Genomic DNA, 17,049 nt, shown 5'->3' with positions numbered 1-17,049 from the left:
TCAGATTTGGAACCTGCTTATCTTACAAACCTCATCATATGCCAACTCTGTGTTTCATTCTTGATGGCCTTTTTCAGTCCCCAAACAGCATCATTGTCTTGACTTTAAAAACCACATTTACCTTACTCACTATTCCTTCCCCCCAATCGCCAATGTATTTTTGCATACCTAATTCTTATTCATCCTTCAGGTCTCAATTTAAATGCAAGTCTGTCTGTTTGCCTGCTGGTTTATCCATCCATCCATCTATCCAACCTTCCAACCTTCCAACCATCCAACCATCCAACCAACCAACCACCATCCATCCATCCATCCATCCACCCATCCTAAGTTGAACTGTAGTTTTCAAGTACCCAATCAGGTTTTAACTATAACAACGGCAACTTCCTATACTTCACTTAAAATGTCTGTCTTTCTTTGCTATTCTCCAAGCTCCATGAGAAAACAACCAAGTGTTTCTTAGTTATTATTGTACCAAAGCTCAGCATGGTGCCTGATGCTTAGCAAGATTTCTATAAACATTCTTTGAATTAATATGCAGTCACATGGCAGAGATTAACATTATTATGGAAATATCAACTGTTGATTGCTTAATGCTACCATAATTATTTTAGTAAAACCAAATTTGTGGCTATAGAAAAATCATGAATGATAGTGAGATATTCAAAAAGAGAAAAAGAGGAAGACAAAGGAAAAAGAGAATGAGATGGAGGAGTTCAAGAAAGAGGAAGGATGACATGAGAAAGAGTAATAAAATAACTAGGAAAAGAGTTAAAGTGAGGAAGACATGGAAAGAGATTAAAAAATGGAAGGGAAAAGAAAGGAATACAGAGTTTTTACTCTCAATTTTTACTGGAATAATTTCAGATGTATCAGTTAAGGAGTAAGAGAATTTCATTGTTAGATATAATAGGCAATTATCTTGTGCTGTCACATTTTCAATACATACGAGTTTATCTTTACATCTACCTTTAATTGACACTAGTTTTGATTACCTAGATTTAAGAATACTTATCATATCTTACTTCTTTTCCAAGGACCTCTCATTTTTATCAATTCTTACCTTTTAAATTTCTAACTCTAATTCTATATATTTCTGCTTTATTATTTAATGTTTTATTCTGTCACTTCATTACCCATTCATTTTAAATTTTATTTTAAAAATTTAGTCATTATGTTTTTATTTCCAGAGCAATTTCTCATTTGCTAATTTTGAGGATTATGCTTATATTTAATTTATTAATATATAAATCTTATATGAATTCTAATATCCTACTGATAAATGTTTCAGGACAACTATCAGCTAAGCAAATAAAGTAAGTTGTCTTTTATATCAAGAAAAGGTAATGATAATATAAGCAAGTAAAAAAATACATATAGATGTTTTTCAAAAGCCTCATAAAAAAGCAAGAGAAACTATATTATATAGTTATAGTTCATGATTACTATTATAAATTACACTAATTCTTGTGAACGAAATGGTTAAGGTCAATTATTCAAAATAAAATAAATAGAAAATATCTTATTTCAGATGATCTTGAAAACAAGTAACTTGTTTTGAGGACCATGATTATTGTATAATCAATGCTATGTCATTCATGGTCTAGCATTATTTACATGGCATTGTTGAAGACTATGTATTCACTAATGTTTCCCTGTTGTGTTTTGCATGTGAACATATAGTAAGAATCAACGTCCCCAAAGTTGGAGTTCATTCCTTTTTTAAGGGACCTTTTGAAGCTGAGATAACAAGAAGATAATTAGAGTGATAGTAACTGGGAAAAAGTCTTACCATCTAGATCATTCTCTGGAGTCTCTGCAGTATACCAGTTGGAAGGTGGTCCAGTACCATTGACTGTCATGGCTGACACCTGGAAACTGTACTGACTTCCTTTCTCCAGTCCTATGAAAGAATTTTCCACAGGGGGGAAGAAAGTTACTATGCACCAAGTATTCCTACCTGGGTTTCCAAAAGCTTCAGCAAAATTGTAACAATAGTGGACATGCTTTACATTGTTTGTGACTGTTGTGGTAATGATTATTTTGACTAAAAGGGTAGAAGTATCACAGCAAGAAATCAAATTAATTTTTATACATTCTTATGAGCTTTTTTCCAGTTTATAAAAATGTGTCCATGTAAATAGCCTCAGGGCAGATGCAGAATATAAAATATAAATGATGAAGAAATAATCAAAAATTACATGGATCATTTTTCCTTACTGTTCAGAAGATCCATGTCTATAAATCGAGAACAGTCAATCTAAAAATTTATGTCTCCATCATTCATTCAAGGTCTGTGATTATGTTTTCTTTAGGCCAAAAATCAAGAATCCAAAGACAATGCACTTCAGAAGAAAATATTAGGGCTTTTGTCTCTTAAAACCATCTTTCAAGAATATTTTGTTTTGCATTAGCTTCCACACAAGAGATATAGAAAATCAATCCCTATGATGATTTTGGCATAATATTGTGCACAATGATCACATTAGGGCTTATTTCAAAACACACAGAGAACATAGGTAAACTAGAGAGACCACATGGATCATTTATCTGATACATGAAAATTTTTGATGTAAGTGACTTTCCTCTTACAAAAAGCTGAAAGTAGCTCATTAACATAATAAATTGTTGTAAAACAAATGATATTTGTGAAAAGATCATAGGACATTTTTGAGACTCAGACTAAATGATCAAGTCCTTAAACCTCAAGGAATTAAACAACGCTGATAAAGATAAAAATGTAACTGTTATCCCCCATTCATCTGAAATAGTGCAAATATTTGGTGTCAAGAAAAAATGCATAATAAAGGAAATTACGCTCATGTACAAAATTACATATTTGAAGATTTTTTGCATAGGAAGATGAATACTTAGTAGTAAGGGGAATTCAAACTTACTACTAATAGGAGATGGTATTTTAAATAATGGTTAGAAAGGATTAGTTATTGTCAAGGAACAAACAGTTGCCTTCAATAGACGGTACTATTAGACCATTTGATAAATTCACCTACATAATGATATCTGTAACACAAATTTCTGTCTTCTAAAGAAGCTTCTAATTTTATAAAATAGACTAGAAGCTCCATGAAGACATATATTGAGACTGTCATTGGTGCTCTTTGTTATTAATATTATTCAGGTTTTAATTGCATATTCATAGGGCCCACAATAGTACCTGAAGCAGGGAAGATGCACACACAAAACAATACTTGAAAAATCCACTAAAACTAAAACTTAACATAAAGAAAACATTAGGTTAATATACAGCATTCAACCACATCAACAAGATGGCAAAGAGATGCTTCCAACATAAGGCCTTTGTCATTCCTTAAGTAGGCTCATGCTCACTTTGATTTGTTAACATGGTATTGATCTAACTTTGTTCATCTTTTTCACCATTTCATAGGCACTGTTGTTGATTACAGAGGCAGAGGGGTTACAGAGATTTTCTGGGAAATTAAAAAATTAATAGGGAGAGAACTCTGAGAAGAAATGGTTACCTACTCATAACAGCTTATGACTTTCATAATGCTCTTATTTAAAATAAAGTTCTAATCCATCAAAAATGTACTCTTGGCCAGGTGCGGTGGCTCATGCCTGTAATCCCAGCACTTTGGGAGGCCGAGGCGGGCGGATCACAAGGTCAGGAGATCGAGACCATCCTGGCTAACACGGTGAAACCCCGTCTCTACTAAAGATACAAAAAATTAGCTGGGAGTGGTGGTGGGCGCCTGTGGTCCCAGCTACTCGGGAGGCTGAGGCAGGAGAATGGCATGGACCCGGGAGGCAGAGCTTGCAGTGAGCAGAGACCATGCCACTGCACTCCAGCCTGGGCGACAGAGCGAGACTCCATCTCAAAAAAAAAAAAAAAGTACTCTTGTGTTATGTAGAAGTTTAACTTCATTTTTCTTTAAAATGAATAAACAATCATGTCAATACTGTTTCCAGTGATTGATTTGAAATATCCTCTGTGATGGTCAGTTATATGTATCAACTTAGGTAGGCTACAGCACCCAGTTATTCAATCCAACACTAACTGAGGTATTACTGTGAAGGTATTTTGTCGATGGGACTAAAGTCCATATGTAGTTGACTTTAACTAAGAGACATTGCCATAGTCTATTTGGATGGCCCAGATTCAGTCAGATAAAAGACCTTAAGTGCAGAACTGAGGCTGCCCTGAGGCAGAACTTCTGCCCTGCCATGGCTGTGGACTTAGCTTGAGAGCTCCAGCCTGCCCCTCTTAATGGCCTGCCCAGTGATTTTTGAATTGCCTGGCCAGCCATCATAACCACTTAAACCAATTCCTTGCAATACTTTTCTTAGTATGTATTTCCTGCTGGCTCTTTCTTTCTCTGGTGGAAATCTGACTGATATACCTGTTTTAAGTAAAACAAAGTCTGCTAACAACTTGAAGTTATCATTAGAAAGCAATTTAGATCTTTGTGGCTTTAAAGTCTGTTTTATCAGAGATTAGGATTGCAACCCCTGCTTTTTTTTCTTCTTTCTTTCCATTTTCTTGGTAAATATTCCTCCAGCCCTTTATTTTGAGCCTATGTGTGTCTCTGCAAGTGAGATGGGTCTCCTGAATATAGCACATCAATGGGTCTTGACTCTTTATCCAATTTGCCAGTCTGTATATTTTAATTGGGGAATTTAGCCTATTTACATTAAAGGTTAATATTATTATGTGTGAATTTGATCCTGTCATTATGATGCTAGCTGGTTATTTTGCCCATTAGTTGATGCAGTTTCTTCATGGTGTCAATGGTCTTTACAATTCGGTATGTTTTTGCAGTGGCTAGTACCAGTTTTTCCTTTCCATATTTAGTGCTTCCTTCAGGAGCTCTTGTAAGGCAGGCCTGGTGGTGACAAAATCTCTCAGCATTTGCTTGTTTGTAAAGGCTTTTATTTCTTCTTTACTTATGAAACTTAGTTTGGCCGGATATGAAATTCTGGGTTGCCAATTCTTTTCCTTAAGAATGTTGAATATTGGCCCCCACTATTATCGCACTTGCAGTGTTTCTGCAGAGAGATCTGCTATTAGTCTGATGGGCTTCCCTTTGTGGATAACTTGACCTTTCTCTCTGGCTGCCCTTAACATCTTTTCTTTCATTTCAACCTTGGTGAATCTGACCATTATGTATCTTGGGGTTGCTTTTCTCAAAGATCACACACACACAAAAAAAAACCCAACGAAGCAGGGCATTATATAATGGTAAAGTGATCAATGAAACAAGAAGAGCTAACTATCCTAAATGTATATGCACCCAATACAGGAGCACCCAGATTCATAAAGCAAGTTCTCAGGGACCTACAAAGAGACTTCGACTCCCACTCAATAATAGTGGGAGACTTTAACACCCCACTGTCAATATTAGACAGATCAATGAGACAGAAAAGTAAGAAGGCTATTCAGGACTTGAACTCGGCTCTGGACCAAGAGGACCTAACAGACATCTACAGAACTCTCCACCCCAAATCAACAGAATATACATTCTTCTTAGCACCACATCGCACTTATTCTAAAATTGACCACATAATTGGAGGTAAAAAACTCCTCAGGAAATGCAAAAGAATGAAAATCATAACAAATAGTCTTTTAGACCACAGTGCAATCAAATTAGAACTGAGGATTAAGAAACTCACTCAAAACCACACAACTACATGGAAACTGAACAACCTGCTCCTGAATGCCTACTGGGTAAATAAAGAAATTAAGGCAGATATTAATAAGTTCTTTGAAACCAATGAGAACAAAGACACAACATACTACAATCTCTGGGACCCAGCTAAAGCAGTGTTTGGAGGGAAATTTACAGCACTAAATATCCACAGGAGAAAGCAGGAAAGATCTCAAATCGACACCCTAATATCACAATGAAAAGAACTAGAGAAGCAAGAGTAAACAAATTCAAAAGCTAGCAGAAGACAAGAAATAACTAAGATCAGAGCAGAAATGAAGGAGATAGAGACACGAACAACCCTTCAAAAAAATCAATGAATCCAGGAGGTGGTTGTTTGAAAAGATTAACAAAATAGACCACTAGCCAGACAAATGAAGAAAAGAGAGAATAATCAAATAGACACAATAAAAGATGATACAGGGGAGATCACCACTGATCCCACAGAAATACAAACTACCATCATAGAATACTATAAACACCTCTACGCAAATAAACTAGAAAATCTAGAAGAAATGGATAAATTCCTGGACACATATGCCCCCCGCCCGCTGCAAGACTAAACCAAGAAGAAGTCGAATCCCTGAATAGACCAATAGCAAGTTCTGAAATTGATGCAGAAATAGCCTACCAACCCAAAAAAGCCTGGGACCAGATGGATTTATAGCCGAATTCTACCACAGGTAAAACGATGAGCTGGCACCATTCCTTCTGAAACCATTCCAAACAACAGAAAAAGAGGGACTCCTCTCTAACTCATTTTATGAGGCCAGCATCATCCTGATACCGAAACCTGACAGAGACACAACAAAAAAAGTAAATTTCAAGCCGATATCCCTGATGAACATCAATGTGAAAATCCTCAATAAAATACTGGCAAACCGAATCCAGCAGTATATCAAAAAGCTTATCCACCATAATCAAGTTGGCTTCATCCCTGAGATGCAAGGCTGGTACAACATATGCAAATCAATAAACATAATCCATCACATAAACAGAACCACATGATTATCTCAATATTTTGAGATATTTTGTCACAAAGACAAAACCTACATGATTACCTCCATAGATGCAGAAAAGGCCTTTGATAAAATCCAACACCTCTTCATGCTAAAAACTTTCAATAAACTAGGTATTGATGGAACGTGTCTCAAAATAATATGAGCTACTTATGACAGACACACAGCCAATATACTGCATGGGCAAAAGCTGGAAGCATTCCCTTTGAAAGCCGGCACAAGACAAGGATGCCCTCTCTCACTATCCCTATTCAAAATAGTATTGGAAATTCTGGCCAGGGCAATCAGGCAAGAGAAAGAAATAAAGGGTATTCAAATAGGAAGAAAGGAAGTCAAATGGTCTCTGTTTGCAGGTGACCTAATTGTATATTTAGAAAACCCCATCATCTCAGCCCCAAATTTCCTTAAGCTGTTAAGCAATGTCAGCAAAGTCTCAGGATACAAAATCAATGTGCAAAAATCACAAGCATTCCTATACACTGATAATAGCCTAACCATAAGTGAACTCCCATTCACAATTGCTACAAAGAGAATAAAATACCTAGGAATACAACTTACAAGGGATGTGAAGGGCGTCTTCAAGGAGAACTACAAACCATTGCTCAAGGAAATAAGAAAGGACACAAACAAATGGAAAAACATTCCATGCTCATGGATAGGAAGAATCAATATCATGAAAATAACCATACTGCCAAAAGTAATTTATAGATTCAATGTTATTCCTTTTAAGCTACCATCGACTTTCTTCACAGAATTAGAAAAAAAAAATACTTTAAATTTCATATGGATTCAAAAAAGAGCCTGAATAGCCAAGATAATCCTAAGCAGAAACAACGAAGCTGGAGGCATCAGCCTACCTGACTTCAATCTATACTATAAGCTACAGTAAACAAAACAGCATGGTACTGGTACCAAAACAGATATATAGAGCAAAGGAACAGAACAGAGGCCTCAAAAATAACACCACACATCTACAATCATCTGATCTTTGACAAACTAGAGAAAAACAAGCAATGGGGAAAGGATTCCCTATTTAATAAATGATGTTGAGAAAACTGGCTAGCCATATGCAAAAAACTGAAACTAGACCCCTTCCTTACACCTTATATGAAAATTAACTCAAGATGGATTAAAGACTTAAATGTAAGACCTAAAACCATAAAAACCCTAGAAGAAAACCTAGGACATAGGCATGGCCAAAGACTTCATGACTAAAACACCAAAAGCAATGGCAACAAAAGCCAAAATTGACAAATGAGATCTAATTAAACTAAAGAGCTTCTGCACAGCAAAAGAAAGTATTATCAGAGTGAACAGGTAACCTACAGAATGGGAGAAAAATTTTTTTAATCTATCCATCTGACAAAGGGCTAATATCCAGAATCTACAAGGAACTTAAACAAATTTACAAGAAAAAAACAAACAATCCCATCAAAAAGTGGGCAATGGATATGAACAGACAATACTACTACAAAAGAAGACATTCATGTGGCCAAAAAATATATGAAAAAAAAAGCTCATCATCACTGGTCATTAGAGAAATGCTAATCAAAACCACAGTGAGATACCATCTCATGTCAGTTAGAATGGTGATCATTAAAAAGTCAGGAAACAACAGATGCTGGAGAGGATGTGGAGAAATAGGAATGCTTTTACACTGTTGGTAGGAGTGTAAATTAGTTCAACCATTGTGGAAGACAGTGTGGTGATTCCTCAAGGATCTAGAATCAGAAATACCATTTGACCCAGCGATCCCATTACTGGGTACATACCAAAAGGATTATAAATCATTCTACTATAAAGACATATGCACCTGTATGTTTATTGCAGTACTATTCACAATAGCCAAGACTTGGAACCAATGCAAATGCCCATCAATGATAGACTGCATAAAGAAAATGTGGCACATATACACCATGGAATACTATGCAGCCGTAAAAAGGATGGGTTCATGTCCTTTGCAGGGATATGGATGAAGCTGGAAACCATCATTTTCAGCGAACTAACACAAGAAGAGAAAACCAAACACCACATGTTCTCACTCATAAGTGGGAGTTGAACAATGAGAACACATTGTCACAGAGAGGGGAACATCATACACCAGGTCCTGTCAGGGACCTGGTGGGGGGCTAGGGGAGGGATAGCTTTAGGAGAAATACCTAATGTAGATGACGGGTTAATGGGTGCAGCAAACCACCATGGCACGTGTATACCTATGCAACAAATCTGTACTTTCTGCACAGGTATTCCAGAACTTAAATTATAATAATAATAAAAAGAAAGCAGTTTAGAGGCCATCTAGTGTATTGTAAGTATTTCCCCAAAGGGATCTCACCTGGCCAGGCCATACTATTTATCAGAGTATCCCTTCCAACCATATACAGTAGGGGAGCTCTTCATATCTTCCTTTCTATTACATCTACAGGGAAGTTTTAGCATCCTGTAGAGATTAGTGCCTCAGGTCACTCTGAAAATCCTGCCAAATGTCTTTGAAGTATTATATTATATCTTTAAAACACCTTCAACTTTGCTGGGCTGTGGAATCTAACTACAAACACCTAAAAAAGCTAGGTTAAGTATAAAAAAAATTTAAATATGTATAGAATCCCATTATTAAAGAAAATCTTAAGTAATATCTAGTCAAATAGCTCATATAATGCTGAATATCTAACAAAGTGTCCCTGTAAATAAAGCAGGAATACTTTTGTTGGATGAGAAATTCACCAATGGAGATAACTCACTTTCAAGTTTTGCTTTTTAGAAAAGTTGTTCCTTAGGTTGCACTGAATCTGATTTACCATAGTATCACTTACAGATAGACTGCACTAGTTTTATCCTAGTGGGATAAAAACAAATTAAGTTTCTCCTATAAAACATGTTTATCCAAGACTTTGGATTCTAAATTCAGTAACTTTTTTATCAAACCTTTATCAAGAAAATTTAACTTGTGATCCTTTTTTTATACCCAAGTAAGTGCATGACATGAAGCAGAAGCAGAAATTTTGGCTTTTCAGAGAAGCAGTCTGGACATTACCTTTATAATTCCAGGTTTCAGGTGGCCCTGCTTCTATCCTGTGATTTGTTTGGGAAAATTTTAGATGTACTGGAGGCTCTTTTAATAGCTATTTCCTATCTAACGTGATTAAGTAATAATACATGCTTCCACTTTATAGTGTTTCTTGTGAGGGTCAAATGAAAAATTGCTTGTAAAAGTGATTTATAAAATCAAGCGTTTCATAGATGTAGTGATAACTGACATTGGTACAGTGATTTCCAGGTTACTTTCTTGATTTTTCAAATACCCTGCGATTTTAGCGCAGAATACATGATTGGTCCCATTTTAGAGACATGAATAAGGCTCAGAGAAATTAAGCTAACGTATTATGGTGTTTTAGTTAAAGCTTGGACTATCCTTGGGTAAAGAATCTTGACTCTGTTCTGTCTCTTGCTGGGCACCTTCAAAGGCCCACATGCCCTATGCTAGAACCCAAGAGAGACATTAGCAACAAATGTAAAGCACTATGCAGGCATGGAAGAAATATCTATCTATGATCACTACATCAGACTTGAATAATAGGCAGGTAGGGAGGTTAAAATTGATGATTCTATTATTTTTGACAGTGGATCAAGCTAAGAAATCAATAATATCCAAAATTCAGTCTCAAGAAGAGTTAATTTGTTCTCTTGCTTAGAAATGCGGCCGGGAGCGGTGGCTCAAGCCTGTAATCCCAGCACTTTGGGAGGCCGAGGCAGGCGAATCACTTGAGGTCGGGAGTTCCAGACCAGCTTGGCCAACATGGTGAAACTCCGTTTCTACTAAAAATACAAAAATTAGCCTGACGTGGTGACGCACGTCTGTAATCCCAGCTATTCAGGAGGCTGAGGTGGGAGAATCACTTGTACCCGAGACGCGGAGGTTGCAGTGAGACGAGATCGTGCCACTGCACTCAACCCTGGGTCACAGAGCGAGACTCTGTCTTCAAAATAATAATAATAACAATAATAAATAAATAAATATACCCTATTAGAAAAAAGAGTTATCTTCCAGAGTTATACCAACAATAACCACCACCAAGCAACTTTTGGGGGCCCCAACTCTGATAGCTGATATCAGAAGATCTTTCAATGTTGCTTTCTTTCCTTCCCTCCCTTCCTTCCTTTTTCCTTCCTTCCTTTCCTCCCTTCCCTTCCTTCTTTCCTTCCCTCCTCTTCCCTTCCCTCCCTTCCTTCTTCCCTTCCCTCCCTTCTTCCCTTTCCTCCTTCTTCCCTTCCTTTCTTCCTCCCTTCCATCCTCCCTCCTCCCTCCCTCCTCCCTTCCCCTCCCCACTCCCTCCTCCCTTCCCTCCCCTCCCTTTCCCTTCCCTCCCCTCCCCTCCCTTTCCCTTCCCTCCTCTCCCCTCCCTTTCCCTTCCTCTGTCTCTTTCATTGGAGGTGGAGTAAAGAGAAGGCAGTCTGTAATTAAAAGCTTTTTTTTTTTTTTTTTTTTTTTTTTGAGACAGAGTCTTGCTCTGTCGCCCAGGCTGGAGTGCAGTGGCACAATCTCGGCTCACTGCAAGCTCCGCCTCCCCGGTTCAAGCCATTCTCCCGCCTCAGCCTCCCGAGTAGCTGGGATTACAGGCGCCTGCCACGATGCCCGGCTAATTTTTTGTATTTTTAGTAAAGATGGGGTTTCTCGATCTCCTGACCTCCTGATCTGCCCGCCTCGGTCTCCCAAAATGCTGGGATTCAGGCTTAAGTTACCGCGCCCGGCCAATTAAAAGCTTTTTTTTGTATGTATATTTTGAAAAGCTGTTATCTTAGATCTAGTTCCTGAACTGGGATAATAGGAATATTTTTAAAAATTTAAATAATTTGGCCAGGAAAGCTTTTATTTAATCTGTTCTAGAGTTAGTCAGCTCCTCTAGCTGTATGGTAATCTTTTTCTTTTTCTTTCTTTTTTTTTTTTTTTGAGACAGAGTTTGGCTCTGTCGCCCAGGCTGGAGTGCAGTGGCGCAATCTTGGCTCACTGCAAGCTCCACCTCCCGGATTCATGCCATTCTCCTGCCTCAGCCTCCTGAGTAGCCGGGACTACAGACGCCCGCCACCACACCAGGCTAAATTTTTTTTCTTTTTCTTTTTTTTTTTTTTTTTGTATTTTTAGCAGAGACAGGGTTTCACCGTGTTAGACAGGATGGTCTCGATCTCTTGACCTCGTGATCCGCCTGCCTCGGCCTCCCAAAGTGCTGGGATTACAGGCATGAGCCACCGCGCCTTACCCACTGTATGGTAATCTTTAAGTTTTATTGTCCAATAGACATCTTTTTCCATCCTTGTGTTTTTCTCCTATCCCTTTTAATACTGATACAATCACGAATGCATTGCCTACGGTGAGAAACACATTATTTACAGTTTAAGAGGTAAGAATATAGGTTTTCTACTCAGGCAGTATTAGGTTTGAATTTTCATTCCGTTACTTATTAGCCGGTTGACCATGAAAAACCAGGCCTCTTTGTTTACTTCCATGCCCTCATCCATAAAATGGGGATACATAAATAAAAACTGTCACAAAGATTAAAATGGAAAACACACATATAGCTTTTAGCATAGTGAATGATTTGAGTTCAGTAAGTAATAATATGGCTATTATTGTTGTAAATGTTAAACATTGTTTTTAATGTTAATTATCTTTTACAAAGTTATATAACAGCCTTAGTCACTCACAATAAAGTGAACTAAAGATGACAATATGCATAGTGAAAGGAGCACATAATGAGAAGTTAGACAACACACAATTCACCTGGGATCATCTCCTTAACTAGTGGAGGACCTTAGCCATATCACCCTCCAGACCTCAGTTATTTCTTCTGTAAAATAAGCAGTATGGCCAAGCGCGGTGGCTCACGCCTGCAATCTCAGCACTTTGGGAGGCCAAGGAGAGCGGATAACCTGAGGTCAGGAGTTCGAGACCAGCCTGGCCAACATGGCGAAACCTCGTCTCTACTAAAAATACAAAAAATTAGCCGGGTGTGGTGGTGCATGCCTGTAATCCCAGCTACTGGTGAGGCTGAGGCAGGAGAATCACTTGAACCCGGGAGGCAGAGGTTGCAGTGAGCCGAGATTGCACCATTGCACTCCAGCCTGGGCAATAAGAGTGAAACTCCATCTCAAAAAATAAATAAATAAATAAATAAATAAATAAAATAAAACCAAACCAGTTTGGATGAGACGAATTCTGTGTTTCCTGCTATGTTTGTCAGGATCATAAAGTTCAATCTCAATGTGTGTGTGTGTGTGTCCTAGATGCTTCTAAGTATACCTTTATTGTAAAGGTAGTACGGTGTAAGTAGCAATGCTTTTCGTAGCTGTAAAAAATTCAGTTGTTGAAAGTTGATTATCTCTGCAGGTTTCTATCCTGAATGGTAAGTGTCCTCAAGCTTTGTAATTCTTATGTTCTATTTCTAATTTTTAGACCTTCTAGTAAGAGATGGCATATTATTCAAACAACACAATTTCCCCAATGTTAGCCCTGTTATAAAATTGCTATGCTATTATTTCAATTTTTCAGTCCATAAACTATCAATGCATCTTTATTATTATGTTTATTATATATTGACAATGGAACACAAGAAAACTCTTAAATTCAATTCAAACAACCTTCCCTGAACAACAGTCAAAAATTAAAAACGTTTTAAAATTTAGTTGACGTGGGTTCTCACAATAAACCTGATAGCAGTAATTTCAATTCTTGTTATAACTCTGAATTACTTTGTTATTGCAGATGTCTCATTATTCTCATTAAAAACACACACACAAAAAACACCTAACAAATAGAAGATTGTAAAAAAAAATTTGAATATCTACACCTGAATATTTATAACATACAAATGGAGCATTCTGAAATTTCCAATTTTTTAAACAGCCAAATCAATAAATCCATGTATCTTATAGGCATTAAAATCATAGGATCAAATCCTTTACATTTTACAGTGCTGTAGATTTATATGGAAAATCAATTACTTCTGCTTGCAACAAAGTGTGTAAGTGCTAGATATGTCCTGGGGACATGTCTAAACCAAAGCCAATCTACAAGTGTGTAGCGCTCCCTGGTTCCTTAATGTTTTGTAGCACTGAAGACATATATTCCCATAATGTCTAGCAATGCAACAGGTGTTTCTGTAGCCCAGTCACAGAGCAGGGGAGAGGAGGGAAGGATTTTCCAAAGCTATTCAAAAAAATTTTAAGTATATGATGCTGTTCATTAACTCTTTTTATTGCTTTAGTTCAAATTTAGAAAGAGTATATATATATATATACACACACACGTATATATACACGTATATATATATATATATACACACACATATACACGTTTGCAGTAAATCTCAGGCATAGTCTCACATATAACTGCTCATATTTTGTTTGCATTCCTAAATGCTTTATTATAACTCATGAAATCAAGATGTAACAATATGAATAAAGCCTACACATTTTGGATCCAAATTCTTACAGCTCTATAAAGATGCAAATGGGCATTTGTGAGCTGTTCCTAATAACTAATTAATTCATCTCACTTTGCTTTTGGCTGGAATGATAATAAACCAGAGTGGTGATGGGTTACCTCATGCTGATTAGAAGTTCTAATTGTCACACATATTTTAGATGAATGAAAATGTAGAACTGAATTATTGATTTTTGAGTAAGTAAAGTTTATTAGAAGATACAATTCAAAATGATTGTCCTTGAGAGGAAAAATTAAAAAAGGAGTCTATAGTAGTTTGAATGGTATCCCCCTAGAATTCATGCATGTCTGAAGGATCAGCATGTGACCTTATTTGGAAATAGGGTCTTTACAGTTATAATTAGTTGATGATCTCAAGATGAAGTCATCCTGGATTTCAAGAGGGCTCTATCTCTAATGTCCTAATTGGAAGAGGAGAGAGGCCAGGCACAGTGTCTTATGCCTATAATCCTAGCACTTTGGGAGGCTGTGGAGGGAGAATGACTTGAGGCCAGGAGTTTGAGACCAGCCTGGGCAACAAAGCAAGACCTTGTCTCTAAGAAAAATTTAAAAAATTAGCTGGGTGTGGTGAAACACACCTATAGTCCCAGCTGCTCCATAGGCCGAGGCAGGAGGATCACTTGAGTCCAGAAGGTCAAGTCTGCAGTAAACTATGATTATGCCACGGTACTCCAGCCTGGGTAAGAGAGAAAAACCCTGTCTCAAAAAAACAAAACAAATAAAAAAGGAAGAGGAGAGAACACAGAGAGGAAAGTATAAAAAGATGGAGGCAGAGATTAGAGCAATGCATCTACAAGCCAAGGAAGACCAGGCACTGCCGGTAACCCCAGCAGTTAGGAAAGACTTGTGGGATGGGTTCTTCCTCAGAGCCTACAGAGGGAGCTGAACCTACCAACACCTTAATGTCACCTCCTGAACACCTTAATGGCCTCCTGAACTATGAGAATAAATGTCTATTCTTTCAAGTTACGAAATTCGTGGTATTTTGTTTTGGGTCTCTGCTGGTGAGAAAGCTAATAGTTGCTGCACTGCGTTTTTTCAATGATTTTACCTTAAACAGAGGGAAAGTCCTAAATGTGTTATTTAGGGAGTCAGAATCTTGGTTTGAAAATACTAAACTGAATGTGTTAACTTCCATTTGCCAAAATAACTCATAAGGACTAGGCAATTAACGCTAGCAAATTCCACTGGCCATGAGGCTACTATTCTTCATTTGTTTTCTGGACCACTGCTTTCTAAGCCATTCAGATGATATTGAGTTAGCATTAGTGGGAAGAAATCTTCAATTTTTGAAAGCAAAAATTGTAATATTTTTAACTTATTGTTTTTCATTTTGCATATGCAATTAAAAATACATATCATATTGTTGTTACAAAGTAAGCAATATTCATGATCAACAATTTGGGATATATATTATTCTAAATATTTTTATGTGAATGCTTTTTTAAATAAATACGAGCTCTTGTACTAATACTGACTTAAAACTGGGGTATTTGCTTACTATGTTTTAAATAATCATAATTTACATATGATTTAACATTTTTACACTATTTCACTTAAATTAGACATATAGTATTCCAAGATACAACTGTGTCTGAATTTTCTAGGTAACTTCCTATAGTTGGATATTTAGGTTTTCAAAAACATTATTAGCTATTAAAATAATATGACAATATGCATCTAGCTAAAAACTTTGCAAAAATATGATTGCTTCCTAGGATAAACTCTTAGAATTTGGAAACCTGGGTCATATCTTTATGAAAAGAAAATTATATGTACAGACATACATCCACATACACATGTATATACCTCTGTATAAAATACATATATATATATATATATATATATACATTGCTTTCCAGAAGGGTTATAGACATTTTCTGTCCCACAAGCAGTATATGAGAGTTTACATTTCTCATATGCTTTCCAGAATGGGATGCCCTCATTTATTTTTATCTTTATTACTTTAATCAAAGAAAAATGCTAACTCATTTTTATTTTAATTTGCATTTCTCTATTTGCTAATGAGATTGAACATTTTATCATCTTTATTGGCTGCGTATAGTTCTGTGAATTGAACATCCAATCATTAGCTTTTTTATTGGAATATTAATCCTTTAGTTAATTATTTTATAGTAAGAAATTAATTTTATATTCTCAATGTTTATCATTTGAGAAGCAAAAGCAATGATGATAAAGTTTTGAGGCTTCAAATCTCTATGTCTGGAAGAGCTTGGATTAAATTATCCTTAGTGTCTCTTCTACTCTAATATTAAATCTTAGAATCCATACTAAAATATTTTTAGCAAGATTTTTCAATTTTGGTGATTTCTCTCAAAGTAAAAGTCATATTGTACCAAATATCCTAATGAACACATGTTCCTCACTTTGATTATTTTTACCATCTTCCCCATTATTTTGTCAGGGGAAAAAGAAAAACATAGGATATTGGCTTTTCAAAATCTTTTAAAATGGTATGGTAAATGTTAAACTTTCTGTTAGATTCAACCATTCCCTGCCTCAGAGATTTTGTCCATATTTAAAACATGATTTTTGGCAATCTACTTCGGAAGTGCTCTGGCCATTATGCTAAAATTATATAGGCATAAAAGACAACCTGAGAGAAAAGAAGAAAAAATAAATAAACAAGTTACTTTCAAGTCTCTGAGTGTAGGCTGAACAAGAAGCTTATAATGTGTGAGCCATGATTTCAAATGGAAATTCGCTGAGTATCTGGCGCAGAGAAAAGGAATACATAAGGGATTACTTTCTTTTTTCTCACTTGCAATAGTAGTTTACCTCATCTATAAATTGTAAGTCATGTGCTTTATGGTTTGTATGCTGTCCT

The 17,049-nt window shown here is 36.5% G+C and overlaps 1 protein-coding gene across 5 annotated transcripts in view; it reads right to left on the bottom strand.

Moving 5' to 3' along the window:
* The window catches only part of DCC (DCC netrin 1 receptor), a 1,195,251-nt gene that overhangs the window by 212,235 nt on the left and 965,967 nt on the right, over window positions 1-17,049 (bottom strand). For all 5 annotated transcript variants that reach the window (XM_034943737.3, XM_003827228.5, XM_034943736.3 and 2 more), the window contains one exon: window positions 1,793-1,903. In XM_034943737.3, the coding sequence (XP_034799628.2) occupies window positions 1,793-1,903 (111 nt within the window). The remainder of the gene's footprint in view (window positions 1-1,792; window positions 1,904-17,049) is intronic.

This window comes from Pan paniscus, chromosome 17 (genome assembly GCF_029289425.2).
Source record: "Pan paniscus chromosome 17, NHGRI_mPanPan1-v2.0_pri, whole genome shotgun sequence".
Lineage (NCBI taxonomy): Eukaryota > Metazoa > Chordata > Mammalia > Primates > Hominidae > Pan > Pan paniscus.
The sequence above is the reverse complement of the archived record's forward strand: the minus strand, read 5'-3'. Positions and strand labels throughout refer to the sequence as shown.